Raw genomic sequence first — 22,806 nt, 5'->3', positions numbered from 1 at the left:
CCTCCCCACCACCCACACCTCCCACCCATCCACACCCTCCCCACCATCCACACCCTCCCCACCACCCACACCCTCCCCACCATCCACACCCTCCCCACCATCCACACCCGCACCCTCCCCGCCACCCACACCCGCACCCTCCCCACCACCCACACCCTCCCCACCACCCACACCCTCCCCACCATCCACACCCTCCCCGCCACCCACATCCGCACCCTCCCCACCACCCACACCCTCCCCACCACCCACACCCTCCCCACCATCCACACCCTCCCCGCCACCCACATCCGCACCCTCCCCACCACCCACACCCTCCCCACCACCCACACCCTCCCCACCACCCACACCCTCCCCACCACCCACACCCTCCCCACCACCCACACCCGCACCCCCCCTCCCTACCACCCGCACCCTCCCCGCCACCCACACCCGCACCCTCCCCACCACCCACACCCTCCCCACCACCCACACCTCCCCACCATCCACACCCTCCCCACCATCCACCACCCGCACCCTCCCCGCCACCCACACCCGCACCCTCCCCACCACCCACACCCTCCCCACCACCCACACCTCCCACCCATCCCACCACCCACACCTGCACCCATCTCACCACCCACACCCACACCCCCCTCCCTACCACCCACACCCGCACCCTCCCCACCACTCACACCCTCCTCACCATCCACACCTCCCACCCATCCCACCACCCACACCCGCACCCCCCCTCCCTACCACCCACACCCACACCCTCCCCACCACCCACACCCTCCCCACCATCCACACCCGCACCCTCCCCACCACCCACACCCGCACCCTCCCCACCATCCACACCCACACCCTCCCCACCATCCACACCCTCCCCACCATCCACACCCACACCCTCCCCGCCACCCACACCCGCACCCTCCCCGCCACCCACACCCGCCATCTGGCTCTCACAGTGACGGCCTCCCTGGCAGGAGAGAGGAGACGCAGCCCCCAGTGCTTGGCTCTGCAGCACCCACCGTCCCTCTCTGCTCCCGGGCAGGCCACCCTCTGTCTTCTAGTCCCCCCACCCCTTGGCCTTCTCTCTCCAGAGCTCTAAGTATGTGACCCTCTGGCCTCTTCCCTGCCTGCTCCATCCCTCTGAGCACAGGGTCATCCCTGTCTCCTCAGACCGCTCTAGCTGCTCCGGCTCTGACCCCCCCCACCCCCCCAACACACACACACTCCCCCGCTTCTGCTTCTCCCAGACGCGGGGAAGTCTTCCATCAGTGCTGGTGTTTCACCTCCTCTTCTGAGCCGGTTCTGGTCAGGCCTCTGCCCTCAGGGCTCCATGTGGCAAACCAGCAGTCATTTCTCTGCCTTCATCTCTGACCTGCGGGCCCCTCCTGCTCCTGACACGTGCCCATGGCTCCCATCCTCCTGCAGCGGGCTCTCTCCTCGCTCCTCTGCTGGCTCTTCCCACTCGGCTGACCGGCTCCCCGAGGTCCCTCTTCCCCTCACTCCTCTCTCCAGGGCCCCTCTTCCCCCCACGCCTCTCCCCAGGGGCCCCTCTTCCTCCCACGCCTCTCCCTGGGCCCCCTCTCCCTCCCAGCCCTCTCTCCAGGCGGCCCTCCAGCTCTCCCTCCACAGGCCAGTGACTCAAGCAGCTCCGCCTGAGCCTGGCTGCTCCCCAAACCCACACCTGCCTGTAACTCTTCTGGATACAAGAGGCATTTCATGCAAAGGCAGCCCAGCGGGGGTCCTACCACTCAGACATTTTCTCATCTCAGTGATCAAAATCATCAGCTGCCCGGCAGCTCACACCACAGCCTTGAAGGTCCCTGGACTCCGGGTGCCCAGTCCGGCCCCTGGGCAGGTCCTGGGGACCCACCTTCACAGCCTCAGCGAGTCCAGTCTCAGCAAGAGCCCCCCCTCCACGGAGCCCCCCCTCCACGGAGCCCCCCCTCCACGGAGCCCCCCCTCCACGGAGCCCCCCCTCCACGGAGCCCCCTCTCCACGGAGCCCCCCCTCCACGGGGCCCCCCCTCCATGGAGCCCCCCCTCCACGGAGCCCGTCCTCCCTCTCCACAGCCCAGCCACTGTGATCTGAAATTAGACCCTGGCTTATGCCCTGCCTGGGTTCCCCCCACACCCTCCCCCCCTCACCGCGCTGAGAGTTCAGCCAGACTCCTCGCTGTGGTCCAGGGCGGCCTGGGCGCCCGGCCCTGTGTGCCCACCCCCCTCTCCCACTCTGCAGGGCCGTCTCTTCCTCCCCCCCACAGTAGGCTGTGTCCTGACCCCTCCCCGTACTCCTGTGGCTGCTCCAGCCGCCCCCACCCCCCCAGCCTCAGCTCAGTGTCCCCTCCCCAGAGGCCGCCCTGACCCCTGCAGCGGCCCTGGAATGTTCTTGTGAGATCGTGGCCACCGTCTGCCTCTCTCCCCCTGACCCGGAGGCCGGGACAGCAGGACCCGCCGTCTCTCCCAGTGTCCCCGCCGCCCCCCACACGCCCCCTGTCCCCAGGAAGAGAACCTGGGATGGAATGACAAGCGCAGACAGGAATGGTGACTGGCACCTGCTCTCTAAGCTTTCGAATGTGGCCCGTCCTAGCTCAGCCCCGTGTCCCAGCCCAGACCTTCAGCCCCGGCCTCTGCAGCCAGCGCCACCCTCAGACAGCAGCACAGGGGCCTCACCGCGAGCCAGGCCCTCAGACAGCAGCACCGGGGCCTCACCGCGAGCCAGGCCCGGGGCCAGGTGGATTCAGTGGCGAGCAAACCAGACTCAGTCTAGCAGGTCTACACAGTGAGCCTCAGGCACTCATTCATTCATTTGTTCGTTCATTCATTCATTCATGAAACGCTTACCTGGGATCTATTATGTCGAGCACTGTTCTAAGTGCTTTTCAAGTATAAGCCGCACACCAGTCTAGGAGGTAGGTGCTATTATGAACCCCATGTTAGACCCGAGGAAACTGAGGCACAGAAAGGGGGGGTCACACAGCTGGGAGAGACAGTGGGACGCTAGGCACTCTCTCTCACTTCGCTTCCCCTGCTTTCCCTCGGGCTCACCCTGACCCTTCCCAGCCTCTCTTCCGCGGGGCAGCCAGCAAGGGCAAGGCCCGGGCGCCACCCCTCTTCCGGCTCTGGGTTCTGGGTGGCCAGCACCCCCCAGTCCCCGCGTTCCCCAGGGTCCCCTCACCCACAGGCTGGGAGGGGGGGTCCCGAAGCCCAGGAGAGGGTTACAGCTGTGACTCCTGGTGGGGGTCCCCGGGGAGCCTCTCGGCAGGAGAGCCTCACTCCTCCAGTCGCCCCTCAGGGAGGAGGCTCCGTCACCCATCACCATGCCACTGCCTGGTCCCCAGGAGCCGAGAAGGTCCTCCTGCTGAGGCCGGAGACACGGCGGGCGGCCGGAGTGTGAGCCCCGGAGGACCTGGGCGGGAGGCGGGCCTCCCAAGCGGAGTCTTCAGAATGCAGTTCGAGAATCGCAGCCATTGCAGTTTCATTTATTGGATTTTCTTAACGCACAGCCTTTCAGATTTGGGAATAAATGGATTCAATTGAGAAATCAATGCTTTTCTATACCAACAATTCAGAGAATTAATTACTCTGCCAGCGGGCCGGTCCAGGCCTGGGTCCGGCTGGGAGTTCTCGCAGGAAAACGCTGTGCTGCCCCCCATCCTGCTGTAAGGAGGGGTGCTCCCAGGTCTGTTTTCGCTCGTTAGCGGGTGCTCATGGAAGTGGCCAGCGTCTGCCTCTGCCCCCATTTTATAGATGAGAAAACAAAGGCCCTGGGAGATCAAATAGCTCGGAGAGCCTCTGGGCTGGCTCAGTGAGGAAGAAACCGAAGAAGCTGCCACATCCGAGGTTTGGAGAGCAAGGCCCAGCCCTCAGGGAGGACCGGTGGGGCTCAGGAAGGGGTCCGGGTCCCGCCTCGGGGCAAAGCCCAAGGGAGGGGCAGGTGCAGGGGAGTGAGCCCTGGGCAGCGACTGACAGGGCTGTAAGTGATGTCATTAAAACAGTGCGGTGCTGACAATGAACAGAGCGAGCCAGGGCACAGATGCTGAGACAGGAAAACTGGTGCAGATGTGGGGCTTGGAATACGGTGTGAAATGTCCTTTAAAAATCAGTGGTGAGCCCGGCTGACGTGGCTCAGTGGCTGAGCGCTGACCTGTGAACCCGGAGGTCACGGTTTGATTCCCGGTCAGGGCACCTGTCCGGGTTGCGGGCTCCATCCTCAGCGTGGAGCGTGCAGGAAGCAGCCCATCGATGATTCTCTCTCATCACTGATGTTTCTCTCTCTCTCCCTCACTTCATCTCTGAAATCAATACAATGTACTTATAAAATAAAATCAGTGGGGAAAGGTCGGTTGATTCTGTAAGGGCTCAAGGCAATTAGTTACTCATTTAAGAAAGCTACGTTGGACCCTCACCGCACCAGTCACTAAGATAAGTTCCAGAGGAATTAGACCAACAGCCGTAAGTACGTCAGAAAACTGTAGGAGACTGTGCGTGGTGCTGCTTTCCTTAAGTCAGACACAGGAAGTGCAGCCCAAACAGGGAAGGACGGGTGGGTCTGACTACAATGTAGGCCCGCAGAGGAGTCTGATCCGGCCCGCCAGGTTTTTTGGGCAGTGAGCGCAGCCAAGGTGTTACAGTAGGAATTAGTAGTTCATATAGTCTGGCCCTCCAGCTCTCTGAGGGACCGTGATCTGGCCCCCACTTTAAAAAGTTTGAGGACCCCTGGACTACATCAAATACCAAAATGTACGGCCCCAGCAGCTTTACTCACAACCACCCAAACGGGAGCAGCGAGGGTGCCCTTCGGCAGGCGATGGTAGATGAGCCGAGGGCGTCTGGACAGGGAGCGTCATTCAGCACCGAACGCCGTGAGCCGGGCCACGGGGGCCACGGAGGCACCGAATGCACACTGCCACGTGGAAGAAGCCAGTCTGACAGGTGACCTCCCTCTGTGACCCCAACAACCCATGTTCCGGAAGAGGCCACCCTATGAAGACAAAAAGAAGAGCAGGGGCCGCCCGGGCCGGGAGGAGGGAGAGGGAGGAGGGTGGAGCACGGGGGAGTTTAGGCCTGGGAGCCTCTTGGGCACAGGACTCGGGTCCCTGTCCCTACACAAGTGTCAAAACCCACAGCACGTGCAGCACCAAATGTACACCGTAGATTTAGTTAGGAACAATGCCTCAAGCTCTGGTTGGTGTGGCTCAGTGGATAGACCATCGGCCTGTGGACCAAAGGTTCCCAGGTTTTTGTTTTTGTTTTTTTAAAAATATATTTTATTGATTTTTTACAGAGAGGAAGGAAGAGGGATAGAGAGCTAGAAACGTTGATGAGAGAGAAACATCGACCAGCTGCCTCTTGCACACCCCCTACCAGGGATGTGCCCGCAGCTGAGATACATGCCCTTGACCAGAATCGAACCCCGGACCCTTCAGTCCGCAGGCCGACGCTCTATCCACTGAGCTAAACTGGTTTCGGCAAAGGGTCCCAGGTTTGATTCCGGTCAAGGGCACATGCCTGGATTGCAGGCTCGGTCCAGCATGCAGGAGGCAGCCAATCAATGATTCCCTCTCTTCCTCTCCCTTCCTCTCTGAAATCAATAAAAATATATTTTAAAAAACAATGCCACAATCCTGGCTCCTGAATGGTAACACACGAACCCCACTTACGGTGAGGCGGAGAGCGGGGGCATACGGGAACTCTCTACTATCGGCTCGGTTTCTCTGCAAACCTAACGCTGCTCTAAAAAGAGCCTGTTCATAACCAGAGGCCTCGGTGCATGGGGAAAGGCGAGCAGGAAACTGCCTGCGTCCGGGCAGCAGACGGGATTAGTGTCCAAGGCGTCTAAAGAATTCCTTCCGAGTGACGATGAAAAAGGATTTTCCAAACGCTGTCATCTGGGGCGTTGGCCCCGGGGGTGTGGGGTAGCCTGGCAGGAGGAGCTCATTGTCCCGTTGCTTTTAGGCAAACACCCGGAGGCCGCTCAAGGCCCTCAGCTGGTGGAGCACATTAAATACGGCTCCTCATTATCGAGGCATCGCATGCGAGTTCGCCCAAACGGTGCCAAGTAAATAAACAAAGCTACCCGTAGGCTCGCCCCCGTGCCCCCCGTCCCACAGAGCCAAGGCCGAGGGGGCCGGCTCAGGATGGGTCCGGTGTCCTCAGGCCTGCCACAGAGAGCCTCGGGGCTCCTGCTGGGACTGGGCACTCGCACCCGTGTGTCACCTCCCCCTGGGTGCCCTGCCTCAGCGCCCCCAGCGCCCGGAGGGCAGCCCTCACCTGAGGTCAGAGAGGGGGGCCCTGTCCACGGGATGCTGACCCAGCCCGGAGCACGGGCACCGCCTGTGTCACTCTGAGGCCCTGTGCCCGGCAGGCCTGGCCGGGGGCTGGGAGGAGGCACCGGAGCCGGAGCCTCTGCCGGAAGCTCCGTGACCAGGGCCCGCGCTTCCACTGGTCACTGTGAAGATGAAAAGAGGCAAGAATGGAGGTGCCAGTCGGACCGGGTGCCTGGCCACAGCCAGTGCTCTCACAACCCTGTGCCCTCCGCTCACGCCCCGGGTTTATCAGAACCTGGCAGCCGCATGAGCATGCCCAGTGGGCACCAGGCACGGAGGCCCCTCGGTTTACCCTCTCTGCTTGGCTGTCACAGTCCTCGTCCTGGAGCAGAAGGCGCTGAGGCTCAGAGGAGGGAGGTGCCTGCCCTGGCTGCGCGGGGAGACCCTCAAACCAAGCTCTCCCAGCCCGCGGCCTCAAAGACTTGCCCGTGAGCCACAGAAAAACATGTCATGTTCCAGCCACTACACACACACACACACACCATGTACACACACCATGTACACATACCGTGCACAGGCACACATACACACCACATATATACACCATGCACAGACACGCACACACACACACACACACCACATACAAGACAGCACTTACTCCTGCTACATTTGCTGGGAGCGGACATTTCTGTTTTATTCTGTTCTTTTCTTGGCAGTGCTGGTCCCCGCCCACGAAGTTCATTTCCTGACCCACTAGACCCATGGTCGGCAAACTGCAGCTCTTGAGCCACATGCGGCTCTTTGGCCCTTGAGTGTGGCTCTTCCACAAAATGCCATGGCCTGGGCGAGTCTGTTTTGAAGACATAACATTAGAAGAGGTTCAGGTTTAAAAAATTTGGCTCTCCAAAGAAATGTCAATCGTTGTGCTGCTGATATTTGGCTCTGTGGACTCATGAGTTTGCCGACCACTGAACCAGGGGGTGAAGACCACCTAGTTACCACTGCCTTCGTCTATTGCAGGGGTCTTCAAACTACGGCCCGCAGGCCACATGCAGCCCCCAGGGGAGTCTGATCCGGCCCGCCAGGTTTTTTGGGCAGTGAGCGCAGCTGAGGTGTTACAGTAGGGATTAGTAGTTCATATAGTCCGGCCCTCCAGCTCTCTGAGGGACCGTGATCTGGCCCCCACTTTAAAAAGTTTGAGGACCCCTGGTCTATTGAGTTAAGACCTGAGGGTTGAACAAACACTCTAGCTAAGGTGACCAGACATGAAAATCGGGACTTTTTTAAAACGCCGCTAGACGTGGAACAAATTGTTAAAAATCGGGACTGTCCCGCCAAAAGCGGGACGTCTGGTCACCTTACTCTAGGCTCCTTCTCCCAAATGGCCGCCTCTCAGCAAACCACAGCCAGAGCTGACGCGCCCACGCCCGCGTCCCATGCTGTCCACCCTCCTCTACGCTACAAGGGCAGAGCCACAAGAGGACCAGGGGGCTCGCAGGGCCTAAAGCACCTCCTCATCTGGTTCTTAACAGGGAAAGCTGGCCCACCTCACAGCTCTGACTGTCTCCTGGGCTTGCTCTTCTCCAGGCTGCCCTCTGCCCTCTGCCCTTTGGCCTCCCCGGTTCTGGTAGAAGGTGTTCATTGCAGCGGTGCTTATAGAGCAAAACCCGGAAGCAAGAATCTTGGACACAAATCCTGTCTGTTGCATGGACTACACATGGTTTTCTGCAACTGTCCTTCCCCATGGGTTGGGGTGGGGGTCCATGCCCTGCCCTGCACTGGTGGGCCCGTGGGGTGCACAGAGCCCCCCTTTGCTTCCTGACTCCTGCTCTGCTCCCCGCAGGCCTCCTGGGAATGGTCGCCCACATGATGTACACCCAGGTGTTCCAGGTCACCGTGAGCCTCGGCCCCGAAGACTGGAGGCCCCACTCCTGGGATTACGGGTGGTCCTTCTGGTAAGTGGCCTTGACCTCAGACACAAGAGGCCCGAGGCATGCTGGGACTTCCACAGCTCAGCCCAGGCGGGGGGGGGGGGGGGGGGGGGGGAGGGGGGGGAGGAAAGGGGGGTGAGCCCGGAGTCCAAAGGGTGGGCCCACTATCATTTTAATCAGCCTCAAGCTAAGAATGGCTTTTACACTTTTAAATTCTGGGAAATAAATCAAAAGAAGAAGAATCTTTTGTGAGATGAGAAAATTACGTGAAATGCAAATGCAGAATGTCCATAAATAAAGTTTTATTGGGACACAGCTGCGCCCATCATTTATATGTGGTCTACGGCTGCTTTCCCGCTACGGGGACAGAGATGGGACGGCCCACAGAGCCTGAGCTATGTACTGTCCGGCCCGCCCCAGAGGACGTGTGCCAGCCCCTGTCTGAGAGGCGGTGGAGGGGGAGGGGAAGCTGAGGCGGGCAAGCCCGGAGGGTGCTGGGGGTCCGATGGGTGCGAGGACCTCGGGGAGGGGCTCCGAACCGCGGAGCCCGGCGTGTGAGAGGCAGAGCCGGCCAGGATGCCAGGTAAGCAAGGGTTTGTGTGAGTTCGTGCCACTGAACAGTCCTCGGGGATCAGCGAGGGGCTTGGCTTGTGACAGGGAAACCCGCCCACACTCGTCTGGCAATAAGGGCGCGGGGAGTGTAGCTGTGCGTGCATTCAGGACACGTCTGACCGGCGTCGCTGACGCCATGGCTGTCTCCCCTCCGTGGGCACCGAGCATTGCCCCCCCATTGCCGACTCCACCCCGGCCAGGCTTCCCGGGTGGGGCGGGGCGGGGGAGCTCCTCCTTCACGCACAGGGACAGTGGGGCCTCCCTTTCCCCAAAGTCGACTACAGCCCCCAGCCTCCCTCCCATGAGCCCAACTCAGGCCACTTCCTCTCCTGACCCACCACCGTGACGAAGGGGGTGGGGAGTCACGAGCTTATGGCTCAGCTTACCAGGCCCGTCTCAGGAGCTGGGAAGGAGTCAGAGTCTTGAATGACGAGTGGGTGGCATGGGTGCTGGGTGAGCTACCAGAACCCCTGCTTCAGGCTGGCTGGGTCCAGGTGATCAGCCGATTCCTTAGGAGCTGTCACCCTCCCCGTCTTTCCTGCCTCCATTCCCTTCGTGCTGGTTTCATCACAAGCTTTTCCCTGAGTGATGGCCAAGAAGGTAACCACTCAGTTCCAGGCGTCCATCCCACAGATGCATGATGCTCTCACTGTTCCGTGGTTCACTGCGCTCAGCTGGGGGCCTGGCGTGGGGCCTCCCGGGACGCCTCAGCCGGATGTCGGGGGTCCGGGCGTCCAGATGGCCCCCGGCAGCGCTGGCAGGCGGTGCGGCGGGCGCCGGGGGCTGCCCCTGGAGCGGCTGCCCCAGCACCGTGTCCCGGGAGCAAGTGTTCCCGGGGATCCAAGTGGAAGCCACAGTTCACCTCACAGCCTTGCTTCGGAGCCACGGGGGCCTGCTGTGCATTCTTTCGCTCCCGAGCAGGAGGAGGGCTGCACAGAGCCCCAGCCCAGAGGTGGCTCATGGCCCTCCTTGGAGACAAGCTGCCACCGGGACTACGGGGAGTCACGCCTGTGGGCCACAGCTCGGGGATCGTGCCCTGGGATTGGGGCATTAAAACAAACAACAGCCCCGAGGAGCTCAGCTCCTCCTCTCGGGAGGGGTCACGGCAGCGCGGGTTCGGGGGGCGGGGGGCTGCTAGGAGGTCGGTGGGGGCCCAGCTCCTCCAGTGCTTGTGCGCAGTGTGTGCTCGACGAGGGCAGCCATTGCACACGTGGGAGTGACATTGGGCCGTAGGTAACGCCACTCCTGCTTGTGGAGAGGCCTGAGGCCCACATGCCCAGGAGCATGGCAGCCCCCCTGCCTGGCTCCCCAGGCTCCACCTACACCCCCACCCCTGTACCTCCAGACTCGCTGCTTGCTTAACCCCCAGAACATCAGTGTTGGGTTAGGACCCGGCCCTGGCTGCGGTCCCCCTCATTCCACCACCGCCTCCTTTGGCCCTGCCTGAGCCCCGGGCCCTCCAGCCGCCGCCCCGCCTGCTCCTGAGTCTCCGCCCCCAGGTCTCCCTGTGGCCATGCCACGGCAAGCCCATCCCCAGCCCCGGGAGCCGGATAAATCTGAGCTTGGTGCCACCAGCTCAGTGCCAGGCCCAGCGGGAGACGCTTTCCAAGCCTGAGCTGGACAGTCCCGCTGCTGACGCCCATGGAGGGGGTACCGGGCCCACCGGCTGGACCGGGGCACAGCCTCCGAAGAGGCAAAGGCCCAAGTCACACCACTGGCCTCAGAGGCTGCGAACTCAGACAGCCCCGGGCTGAGCCCTGCCTGCCAGCGTCCTGCTGGGCCTGCCGCATGGTTATTTAAATGTTCCCATTTGTTTTTAACATCGAGAAAGGCACACATTTCACACAGAAATTCGGGCCTCTGGCTTCCCCTGAGCATTAGGAGCTACGTCCGTGCCTGACCTGCGTTGCCCCCGGGCTTCGGGCAGCTGCAGCTATGGTCGCCCCATCCAATGGGGCACCAGCCTCCCAGTTCACCCCAGTCCCCCCACTCCCTCGTGCCTGACACTTTCACTTTCCTCACTTAGTCCTCCCCGTGACCCGTAGGGAACTTGCGTCCGTGGCTTCTCCTTGGAATGGCAGCACGTCAGTTTCCTGGTGATGGCGGGAGAGCAGACAGCTGGTCACGCTGTGCTTCTGCTCTGCCCTGGATCAGCATGGAGACGGATGGGAAAGGGGCCCTCTCAGCCCAGCACACACAGTGAGACCCGGAGCATTCCTGCTGCAGATGGAGGGAGGGACAGGGCGGCGTCGATGAGCTCGGAGCACAGAGAGGGGAGGCGATCTGGCCAGGTCACACAGCGTTAGAGCCGCGCGTTGGGCCGGGTCCGGGAGGGTGGTCCTCTCCGGGTGGAGCCCCATCTGTGTGGAGCGCAGTGGCTTCACTGCTACCTCTTCCCTCTCCCCTCCCCCACTTCCCAGTCTCCAGGAGCGCAGGAAAGCAGGACACTAGCCCTTACTCTCTGGGGGCCCAGGGCGCCCGTTCTCTCTGCCGGGCTCAGCTGGCATTTCGGCATGTTGATCCCCTGGAGGGGGGTGGGGTGGTGGGAGGTGTTTGCTGCTGTGACCTTCGCAGATCCTCGGCCCCAAAGAGCCGCTGGGGAGGGTGTTTGCTTGTGTCACCGCTAAGTGGCTGTGTGGTCAGCCGGAAGCTCTGGCTCTTCCTCAGCTCCCTGAGGCGGGTGAGCCTGGCCTCCTTTCCTCTGAGACCATGTAGGTCAGGAAAGATGTGGCTGCCCATGAGGGCCCTGTTGGCTGTGGTGGACCAGCCAGGCTCCGGACCCACCCACAGCTCCTGATCCCGTCAGCTGGGCACTCAGGGTGGCCTGGACATGGTGCTCTGCGCAGTGGCCCTGTGCCCTCGGCCCGCAGGTGAGCTAGGGCTGGCTAACCAGTGAGCAGTCAGTCTTCCCGCTGAGCGGGGCCTGGATGGGCTTCATGGCACCATGTGTCTCTGAGGCTGCTCCCCAGCGTCCCCGGCCCTGCCCTCAGCTCCCAGAGGATAGCGTGGCTGACAGCCACCCGCTCCCCTCCCCTCTCCTCCCCCACAGTGTCCACTCTGCTCTGGGCTCAGAACACCAGGCCACCCACCCACGTGCCCGGCAGCACCAGCTCAGAAGCGCAAGCTGCAAACACAGCAGGGTTTTCACACTGCGCCCTGGGTGGGTGCCCCCCCCCCAGCTGCTTGGGTGGGATCAGAGGAGTAGTGGGGACAGGATGTTCACCACTGCCCAGCGGAGCCCACTGGAGAGAGCACTGAGGCTGGTGGGGTCTGCAGAGGCCTAAGGGGCCAGAGCTCCACCCTGCCCAGCAGTAAACTATATATATCTTCCCGCCTGGGTCAGTGAAAAGCGCCTCGAGGACCCCTGGGACTATCACAAAAGACCTAGCCCTGGAGTTCTGGAAGAAGAGAGGAGGACAAAAGCACTCAAAGGAATAATGGCTGAACACAAAATTTTAAGAGCTCCATAGTTAAGAAGTGGCGTGCATCTCCAAACAGGATAAACCCAAAGAAACCCATCACCATAGTCCAACTTAGAGACTAAAGCCAAAGAAAGCAAAATATCGAGAGCAGCACGTTAACCATAGAGAAGACCAATCTAAGTGAGGGAGTGAGGGTTTTGCATCAGAAACAATGGGGACTAGAAGAAGGTGGCACCACATGTTGTGCTGAATGAAAAAGAGCAGCCAATTCAGCATTCTGTTTCCAGCAAAAATATCCTCCGGGAAAGGGAAGGGGAAATCAAGACATTCTCTGTTGGAGGAAGACTAAAAAAAAAAAAATGTGTTGCCAGCAAGGTATCCTAAAAGAAGGGCGAAAGGAAGTTCTCTAAATAGAAAAAAAAAAAAAAAATTTTAAAGAAGCAATCTTGGAACAGCAGTAAAGAAGAAAGAAAACTTTACTTTCCTCCTGAGTTTTCTAAATAGAGAGGAACTTTCAGCTGGCTGATGTGGCTCAGTGGTTGAGAGTTGACCTAGGAACCAAGAGGTCACCAGTTCTGTTCCCAGTGAGGACACATGCCCGGGTTGCAGGCTCGATCCTTGGGGGTGTAGGAGGGTGGCATGCAGGAGGCAACCTATCAATGATTCGCTCTCATCATTGATGTTTCTCTTGCTCTTTCTCTATTCCTCTCTGAAATCAATAAAAAACAAAAAAATTATTTAAAAAATTGTATAAAGGGGAACTTTTATAATTTGATAAAGACCTACAGCTAACACATACAGCTAACATCATACTCAACAGTGAAGATCAGTGCTTTCTACCTAAGATTGGGAACATCACTCATACTCTGTACTGCTGGAGGCCCTTGCTTCTTCAATAAGACACGAAAAGCAAATAAAAGGCATACAGATTGGAAAGGAAGAAGTAACTATATTTATTTGCAGATACCACGGTTGTCTATGCAGACAAATCTAAGAAACTTACATGTAAAAAAAATGCCTCGGCCAGCCAGCCTGGCTGAGCATCAACCTATGAACCAGGTGGTCATGGTTAGATTCCAGGGCACATGCCTGGGTTGCAGGCTCCATCCCCAGTGTGGGGTGTGTAGGAGGCAGCTGATCAATGATTCTCTCTCATCATTGATGTTTCTATCTCTCTCTCTCTTTCTTCCTTCCTTTCTGAAATCAATAAAAATAAATTTTTAAAAAATGCCTAGACCTAATAAATGAATTCAGTACTATTTCAGGATACAAATTTGAACTACAAAAATCTATTATCCTATGTAATAATCCTATATAATAAAAGGGTAGTATGCAAATCGACCAAATGGCAGAACGACCGGAATGCCTGTGGCCCCTCACCCTAGCCAGCCCGCCCCCAATGGCCCCCATCAGGGCAGGCCAGCAGGACCCCACCAGTGCACAAATTCATGCACTGGGCCTCTAGTAAGCTAGCAATGAACAGTTGGACAAAACTAAATATACAATACCATTTACACTGAAGCAAGTGAAATGCATAGTAATAAATCTAACAAAACATCTTCAGGATTTGAAGGCTGAAAACTACAAAATGCCAATGAAAGACAATCTAAATAAATGTAAAAAACAACAACAACCATGTTTATGATAAAGATTTCAATGTCCCACAAATTCATATACAGGTTTAATGCAATTCCTATTAATATGTCAGTATGATAAAATTTATTAACAATGGCAAAATTTTCTACCTGGTTTGGCTCACTGGATAGAGCCTTGGCCTGCAACTAAAGGGTCTCAGCTTCAATTCCAGTCCAAGGCACGTACCTCAGTTGCAGACTCAATCCCCAGCCCCGGTCAGGATAACTATGGGAGGCAACCAATCGGTTTGTCTCTCTCACATCGATGTTTCTATCTCTGTGTCTTTCCCCCTCCCTCCTGCTCCCTCTAACAATCAATGGAAAAATATTCTCGGGAGAGGATTAATAACAACAAAAGAATGGCAAGGGAAACTAAAGTAGCTAAAACAATTTTGACAAAGAAGAAAAATCGGGAGGAATCAGTGTACTCGATTTGAAGATTTATTGTATAGCTACAGTCTTCAGACGCTGTGGTGTTGGTGGGGAGAGAGACACCCAGACCAATGGAACAGAACGAAGAATCCAGAAATAGACCCACACAAATATGCCCAACTGGTTTTTGACAAAGATGCAAATTCATTCAGTGGAGATGGGAATAGCCTTTCAACAAATGGCAGTGGAGCTATCAGATATTCACAGGCAAAAATAAATAAATAAATAAATAAATCATTTTTGATCTACGCTTCATATCCTGTATAAAATTTAACTCAAGATGCATCATAGACTTAAACTAAAAATGTAAACTTATAAACTTTTTAGAAAAAAAATAGGAGAAAAATCTTGGGGATCTAGGCAAAGAGTTCTTAGACTTGACATCAAAAGCATTGGGGAAAAAAAAGATAATTGGATTTCATCATCATGAAATCCTTTTGCTCCGTGAAGGACCTTGGTGAGGGGTTGAAGACACGAGCTGCGAATGGAAAGAAGACATTTGCAAACCACGTACCTGACGAAGGCCTGGTCTGCAGGCTGCACGAACACGCTCAGAACCCAACGGAAAACAACAGCAATGACAAAGCGGTCAGGAAATCGGAGCAGACGTTTTGCCAGAGACGATTCCCAGACGGCAAGTTAGCAAATGAAAAGATGCCCAGCGCCATTAGCCGTGAGGGCCAGCGGTGGAGCCACAGGGAGAGGCCCCCACACGCCGCAGAGCAGCGCCGATGGAGAACACCACAGGCCTGGCCGGGGGCTCAGTGGGCTGAGCATCGTCCGTGCCCTGAAAGCTCCCCTCTCTCTCAAAAACAAAAAAAATAACATATCGGAAAACAAACAAACAAATAAATAAATACATAAATAAAAGTTTAAAAAATAATGACACCACCCAGTGCTGGTGCGGATGTGGAGAAACTCCTGCATCTAAAGGAACACGATGTTAAACACACAACGTGCGTGACCCTCCCGGGGACTATTCTGTATCCCACACATCCTGTGTGAGCCTCTTCCGTAAATTCTGGAAATGATACGATTATCGGAAGGAAGAGGTTGGGGGGAACGTGGGTGTGGCTGTGCGATGCCCTGTTGGGCCCGGTGCTGGCTGTCCCGGTGCCTGTGGGGACCCGGGCACACACCGCAGGGGGTTTGTGAGATGTCGCCGCTGGGGAAACGGGGGAGAGGGTGCCTGGGTCCCCCCGCATCATTTCCCACAGCAGCGTGTGGGCCTGTAATTACCTTGACATTAAAAGTGTAATGTAAGCCGAAACTAGTTTGGCTCAGTGGTAGAGCGTCAGTCTGCGGACTGAAAGGTCCCAGGTTCGATTCCGGTCAAGGGCATGTACGTTGGTTGTGGGCACATCCCCGGTAGGGGGTGTGCAAGAGGCAGCTGGTCGATGTTTCTCTCTCATCGATGTTTCTAGCTCTCTATCTCTCTCCCTTCCTCTCTGTAAAAAATCAATAAAGTATATATATATATTTTTAAAGTGTAATGTAAAAACCTGGAATAATGAGTCAGAGGGGGAAAGCCACAGGGAAGGACGGGGCTGGAGGGCTGTGGGTCTCCTCCTCCCACTAGGCATCCACGTGGGGAGCTGGACCCCGTCACAGGTAAGATCCCTGGTCCTAAGGCCCAGACATTCGCCTTCAAACGAACGAATGCAAAAAGGGGGGTTTATGGGAAGTAATGGTAGAAGGACTTTGGTTGCCACTGACAGAAACCCAATTCCTTAATTAGGGGGGGGGAATCTGAAAAAGGAATTTGGGTCCCCACACTTGAGAAGCCCGGGAACTGCCCAGCTCAGGGATCTGGTCCTTCCTCCTTGCTTCCGTCTCAGGGTCCGGGTGCTGGGACAGACCCCAGGACTCCTGCTCACATCCCACTGGGGTGAAAGCTGAGTCAGGTAGACGCAGTCAGGGAAAACGGTGCTGATCGCGATGGTGGTCATGTTAGCCAGCCTTTCTGGGACACGGACTGGGTGCAGCTCTGTTCCGAGAGGCCCTCCGGGGCCATCTGCTTTCCTCTGCAACCGCGCTGTGAGGTGTGGCCCCTGCGACGCCCATTAAGACGAATGCGAGGACCACGAGGCTGAGAGGCGGCATCTTGCCCAAGGTCACACAGGAGCACAGGTCACTCCGCTTCACAGGGCCCGGCTTCCAGGCTTTCTGCTGCCATTATCCTCACCATCAACCTCCACTCATCTCCTCGCATTCCCTTCCCCCAGCGTCCCAGCCCCCGTCCACAAACCCTTCCTGGTCGGCCTCGGCTCAGACCCAGCACACGCCGCTGTCTGAGGCTGTGGTACCCGCCCTGTGTTGGCCCTGCATCTTGCCCCTGAGGGATGGGTTCGGCCAGGCCTGCCTCACCCGGTGCAGATGATGCTGCTCCCGCCCCAGCCCTCGAGGGGGCAGGACTGCGTCCTGTTCTTGGCCGAGCGGCACTTGCTTAAGCCTGGCCCCGCAGAGGCAGCGAGCCGGGGAGCGGCCCCATTAGCCCGGCAGCAGCTGCTCACGGGCACCTGTCTCCTGTCTCCGCAGCCTGGCGTGGGGCTCCTTCACCTGCTGCATGGCCGCCTCCGTGACCACGCTCAACTCCTACACCAAGACGGTCATCGAGTTCCGCCACAAGCGCAAGGTGTTTGAGCAGGGCTACCGGGAGGAGCCGACCTTCACCGAGCCCGAGGCCATCAAGTACTTCCGGGAGAGGTCAGTGCACGGGGTGCCTCCGGCCGGGGCCTGGCGTCGTGGCCACAGGCTCCCGGCAGCACTGGACCGAGCGGTGCCCCGGAGGTGCGGAGGGCAGGGGAGGGCAGGCTGGGTGAGGCGGTGTGGACTCCACAATGTGAGAACGTCTGGGGCGTCCTCATGTTGATGGGCCGTGTGACTGCCTTGAGCTCAGGCAATCGGAGCCTGAGTGAGCGGGAAGGGGATCAAGTTGGAGCGTTTGCCTTTGGGTCCAGGCCTCGTAGAACCAAGGTGGGGGCACACAGGGGCGGGACCAAGGTCTCCATCCTGGACTCGGTCACAGCACTGCGTGAGAAGAGGACCCAGCAGGGGGGTTGGTGACTGCTCCTGGCGGAGGGCCAGAACCAAACCTGATCACCTGAGTCCTCGGTGTCTGCTGGGGATAGGGGAGGTGACAATAAGTGGTGGGTGGATGGTTGAATGGTTGGTCGGATGGATGGATGGATGGATGCATAGATAATGGATGATTGGATGGATGATGGATGGGTGGATGCATGTGTGGGTGGGATGGGTGGATAAATGCATGGATGATTGGATGGATGCATAGATGGATAGATGCGTGGGTAATGGGTGATTGGATGGATGATGGATGGATAGATGCATGGAGGATGGATGATTGGATGGGTGGATGCATGTGTGGGTGGGATGGGTGGATAAATGCCTGGATGATTGGATGGATGCATAGATGGATAGATGCATGGGTAACGGGTGGTTGGATGGATGATGGATGGATAGATGCATGGGAAATGGGTGATAGGATGGATGATGTATGGGTGATGGATGGATGGATGGATGATGGATGGATAGATACATGGGTAATGGGTGATTGGATGGATGATATATGGGTGATTGATGGATGGATGATGGATGGATAGGTACATGGATGATTGTATAGATGATGGATGGATAGATGCATGGATGATGGATGATTGGATGGGTGGATGAATGTGTGGGTGGGTGATGAATGGATGATGATGGATGATGGGTGGATGGATGATGGGTGGATGGATGCATGGATGATTGGATGGATGATGGATAGATAGATTCGTGGATAATGGATGATTGGATGGATGATAGATGGATAGATGCATGGATGATGGATGATGGATGGATGATGTATGGGTGATTGATGGATGGATGATGGATGGATGGACAGTAAGCGTATTTTCTGGGAACACCTCCTAAATAAGCTATTTTACCCAAATTCTTATCTCTGGGGAGTGATTGGACAAGCATTGATGCCTTCAGTGGCAGGGAAGCAAAAGGCCCCAGGACTGAGTCTGAGGAGGAAAGGGGGGGGGGCCTGTGGGGCTGGGCAGTGTTGAGGGGGTGGACTCTGCTGGACTCATGGGAAGCTTTCAATCCAAGGAGTCACATGGTGGGACCTCTCTCTGACTTACAGATGCCATTGTCTCCCTGCCACATGGCCTCCTTTCTGTTCCTCGAACACTGCAAGCTCAACCCTACCCCAGGGCCTTTGCACCTGCAGTGTCCCTGCCTGGAACACTCACCTGGCTGGCTCACTCAGGCCTATGCACAGGGAGGCTGCCTTAACAATTGGTCTAAATTTGCACACTTCAGGCACTCTTCAGCCCACTGCTATTTTTTGATAGCACCGATCCAAACTAACATCATTCTGTTTGCTATCTGTTTGGTAGTTTGCAGGCTGAGCTCCATGAGACAGAGCTTTGCCGTTTTGTCCTGTATTCTGAGCACCTAGAGCTGGGCTCATCACATTGTGTGTGTGTGGGAGCGACGGGATTCTTCTCTTTGGAGACCTCAGCCCTGCCTGCCTCGTGCCCTTTCAGCTCAAGCCCCTCCATCCCTGAGCCATTTAGCATCCAGCACCCCCCCACCAAGTCCCCGGTCTGGTGTTCAGATCCAGGCCAGTCAGCTGTGGCCAGGGAGGTCAGGCCGACCGGGCACATGGGCCTGCCTTGCCCACAGCTGTGGCCGAAGCATGCCCACCAGGAAAGGGACCCAGGGTGGGCACTCAGGGACGTTTATCCGACGAGCAGCCCGATGTCTAAACCCGCCCCATTGGCCCGGCAGCAGCTGTCCCCTCGGCCTGGAGAGCCTGGGACTCCGTGGGCGGCTTGTTGCTGACGCAGAAAGCAGGACGCTCAGTACCCAGAATTCCGCTTGCTGGTGCCCCGTTCAAATGGCCCCAGCGACGCGGGCGCTGGCTGCTTCCCGTGTATGTCCAGAACATCGCCTCATTCACTCACTCAGCGCGAACGTGTGCAGAGTGCATCGGACTCCCCTCCCCCCTTCTCTGCGGGGAGCGTTTCAGCTTAGCTGGCTGTTCTAATGTCCCCGTGTGTGTGTGTGTGTGTGTGTGTGTGTGTGTGTGTGTGTGTGTGCCTTCCCTGACAAGAGCTCAGAGCACACAGACAGACCTCTGCAAGGTCTGCAAGTGGCCCAGATGCACCCCCAAACCATAGCAGGGACCCCGGGAAGAGAGCCACGGTCCCGCTTGCCCACGTTTTCTCCCTGAGGGGCGGGGTGCTGTGGGGGGTGCTGTGGGGGTGGTAGTGGGGGGGTGGAGGGCCCTGACCTTTGTTCCCCGTTTCTGTTGCTTTGCTGCTGTGGGACTCGGGCCATTTCCTCTGACCCCAGTGGGAGGGCTCTTGGTGTCCTGGGAAGGAAGGCTCGACTCTGACAAGCCAGGGACGTGCTGGGCACAGCGGCGGGCACACGGAGAGTGCTCACTGCATGCCCGTGCCCGGCCCTTCTGCCACTGGTGCAGAGGAGGAAGCTCGGGAACGGTTAACTGGGGACGAGATGGAGACGGCGTGTTAGACATTAGGACGTTAATAAATCATGTTCATAAGCACAGCTGGCACTCCACACGCTTTAGATGTTCATCCCCGACACCTCTGGGCGGTGGTAGGTATCCCTGTACCCCCATCTTATAATTGCAAAATCGAGGCACAGAGAGGTGTAGTGGCCTGCCCAAGGTCACACCTGGGGGCTGGTCAGGATCTCTGCCCAGCGCTGAGGGGAGTCCCTGAGGCTCACAGCGGGAGGGCAGGCAAGGTGCGAGGCAGCCCTAGGGCGGAGGGCCGAGGAGGAGACAGGCCCGGGGCCGGAGGGGCGAGGGAGGGGGTGCAAGGTCTCCCAGCCGCCCCCGCTGGTCCTGTCAGAGGAGGGGCAGGAGTGGCCCCACCTCACCCCGCCTCTCCCGCGTCTGCCCGAACGCCGCGCCACCTGGGTCTGTTGGGGTTTCTGTGCAGGAGCAAGCCTGCTGGGGGATCCTGAGCGGTGGGAAATGGTGTGTGCTTGTGTATGTGTGTGTGTACACATGTGTGTGTGTGTGTGTGTGTGTACGTGTGTGTGCCAGGGTCAGGGTGTACACGTGGGGTTTGAGGCGCACTCTGTCCTCATGACTGAGCAGCCTCACTGGCTAGAAGAAACTTCTGGAACTAAACTCTCCCAGTGTCACCCTCTGTGTGTGTGTGTGTGTGTGTGTGTGTGTGTGTGTGTGATGGAAGATGCTAACACGCAATCTCCATCTCTGCCTGGAGCACCCCATTTCCCCCTCTCTGCCTGGAGCACCCCATTTCCCCCTCTCTGCCTGGAGCACCCCATTTCCCCCTCTCTGCCTGGAGCACCCCGTTTCCCCCTCTGCCTGGAGCACCCCCATCCTGGCCCGTCTTCCCGCAATTACTCCTGCAGGCTCGGGGGGTGCGGGGGGCACACATGCCCACTCCCTCCCTGTTCAGGAGTGCGGGGAGGGGGGCAGTGGTGGCAGGGGAAGCCTCTCTGAGGGAGCCTCTGGCCCTGCCACTGGCCAGTCTGTCAGGCCAAGGTGACCTTTGCCCTCTGGGAGCTGCCTTTCCCCAGCGCCCCCCCCCCCCCGTGCTCCCCGCTGTGGCCCGCTCCCCGCTCTGTCCTCGGGGCCAAGGCCGGGGGCTGACAGCCCGAGGCAGGCGGGAGCGTGCCCGCGCCTGGGCCGGCCGTGCGGCTGGGGGTGGGGGGCCCCCGAATGCCGGCGATTGCTTTTCTCGCAATAATTCCTCCAGGCGGTTCCGAAACCATCTCCAGGAGATGGTATCGAGTGTTTCTTTTAAAACTCAATATCGGAGCCCCGGGAGAAAACTGCCGGCCGCGGGGACTGGGCAGGGCCTGCCGCCGAGCTTTATCTCCTGGGCCGGCGTTCTGTCCGGGGGTGCTGCTCGTAAAATGGAGAAGAAAAGAGGACCCTCAGAAAACCCATTTACCCCCCCCTCCCTCGGAATGGCCCTGATGCCCAGTCTGCGTTCCTGCCTGCGGCCACTCATTTGCGACGTCCCTTTCATTCCCGCCCTGGCTCTGCGGAACGAAGGCTGGAAAATCGCCGTTCCCTGTCCCCGCGCTGGGCCTGAGCCCCACCCCAGCCCTGCCAGCCCTCAGCCTCCCTCCGCTGCTCTGCCTGAGGTCACTTCCCTGTGGCCCTGGCACCTCGTCACCCTGATTGGGGCCATTGAAACCGCCGTCCCCCGTCACCCCCCCAGGAGTGGGGAGCATGGGGAGCCCTCACCAGCCCCACAGTTGGATCAGTCGGTGGCTGACCGAGGCCCTAAGGAAGGTGGAAGTCAGACCGGTCCTTGCGGTGGGAACTGACCAGCGAGAAGGACAGCTGCTCCCAGTTCCTCCTAAACACCAGTGGCCGGGGCGGGGCGGGGGGGGGGGGGGCGCACGCTTGCTGGCTGGCAGGGCTTCAGGTGGTCTCATGCCAGGCCTCATGCCCGACCGTCACCACTGCTGCCCCCTGGTGATGCCCTTGCAGGCAGTCCCTGGCACCGTGAGGGGGTGACTGGGCCTAAGCCTGCAGAGGCCCCGGCGCCCAGAGCGGCCCAGCGCCTGGCTCCTCAGAGGTGACCGGCGACGGCATGAGCCTCGCCCGGAAGCTGTTAAACGCAGACGCTCGGCCCTGCCTGCCCGGTCAGGCTGCACTGGACCGGCTCCTCGGGGCCCTGTGGGCACTGCCCGTGCCGGAGCCCTGGCCGGAGGGCGGGCAGAGGCCGCGGCTCAGGCCAGGAGGAGGGCATGGCGGGCAGAGGCGCCCGGGGAGGAGGGTGCCAGCAGCCCCGACGCCAGGCGGTCCTGCGGGCGCCCACGGGCCCGGGCCGCGGGACACAGGACGGACACAGAGACGCGGGTGGGGGGGCGTCCGCTGCGAGTGATATTGCTGCTGCGCCCACGCCTGCCCTTTGTGCCTGTGTTTTCACTTCACCTTCCAGCTTATCGTGTTTTATTTAAAAGGAGGTGCCAGGTAGATTGAAAATGAAGGCGGAGGCCCAGATCTTTGTCACAGGATTGGAGAAGCCGGGCACGTAGACTGTCAGTTCGCACACCAGGAAGTGCCTGACACGGGGCAGTGGCCAGGCCGGGCCTTGAGGGGGCCGGGCTGTGAGGAGGGCCCCCCTCCCGGGAGGAGCCGTGGGGAGCACCAGGCCTGGCCCACAGCAGCTGCTCCCTCACTGGCAGGTGTCCTTCGACATGTTAGCTATTGAACTCCGGGTGCCTTAGCCACAAGGTCTGAGTGATGGGGAGAGCAGGGGCCATGCCGGGCGGGGCTGGCTCTTGCCTTAAACGTCAACGCCTTTGCCCTCTGGCCCGCCCCCAGGCGGGGGCGCTCAGCCGCCCAGGAGGGGCCCAGCAGGAGGCCGGGAGGGGGATGACTTCAGGGGAAGAAGCCCCAGGACCTGGGAGCTTAGATGGTCAGGGTTAAGGCTGTGAGACGCAGGCAGCCATGGGGGGCTGGTGTCCGCTGACCCACAGGCAGGCGCGCG

General features: G+C 58.8%; 1 protein-coding gene across 1 annotated transcript in view; it reads left to right on the top strand.

The window, feature by feature from the left end:
* GSG1L (GSG1 like) overlaps nucleotides 1–22,806 on the top strand; it is a 159,056-nt gene that overhangs the window by 118,156 nt on the left and 18,094 nt on the right. Inside the window, exons 4-5 of the mRNA XM_084882967.1 lie at nucleotides 8,097–8,208; nucleotides 16,823–16,990. Coding sequence (XP_084739093.1) covers nucleotides 8,097–8,208; nucleotides 16,823–16,990 — 280 coding nt within the window. The remainder of the gene's footprint in view (nucleotides 1–8,096; nucleotides 8,209–16,822; nucleotides 16,991–22,806) is intronic.

The sequence above is a fragment of the Pipistrellus hanaki genome (genome assembly GCF_964339955.1).
Source record: "Pipistrellus hanaki genome assembly, chromosome: 4".
Classification (NCBI taxonomy): domain Eukaryota; kingdom Metazoa; phylum Chordata; class Mammalia; order Chiroptera; family Vespertilionidae; genus Pipistrellus; species Pipistrellus hanaki.
The sequence above is the reverse complement of the archived record's forward strand: the minus strand, read 5'-3'. Positions and strand labels throughout refer to the sequence as shown.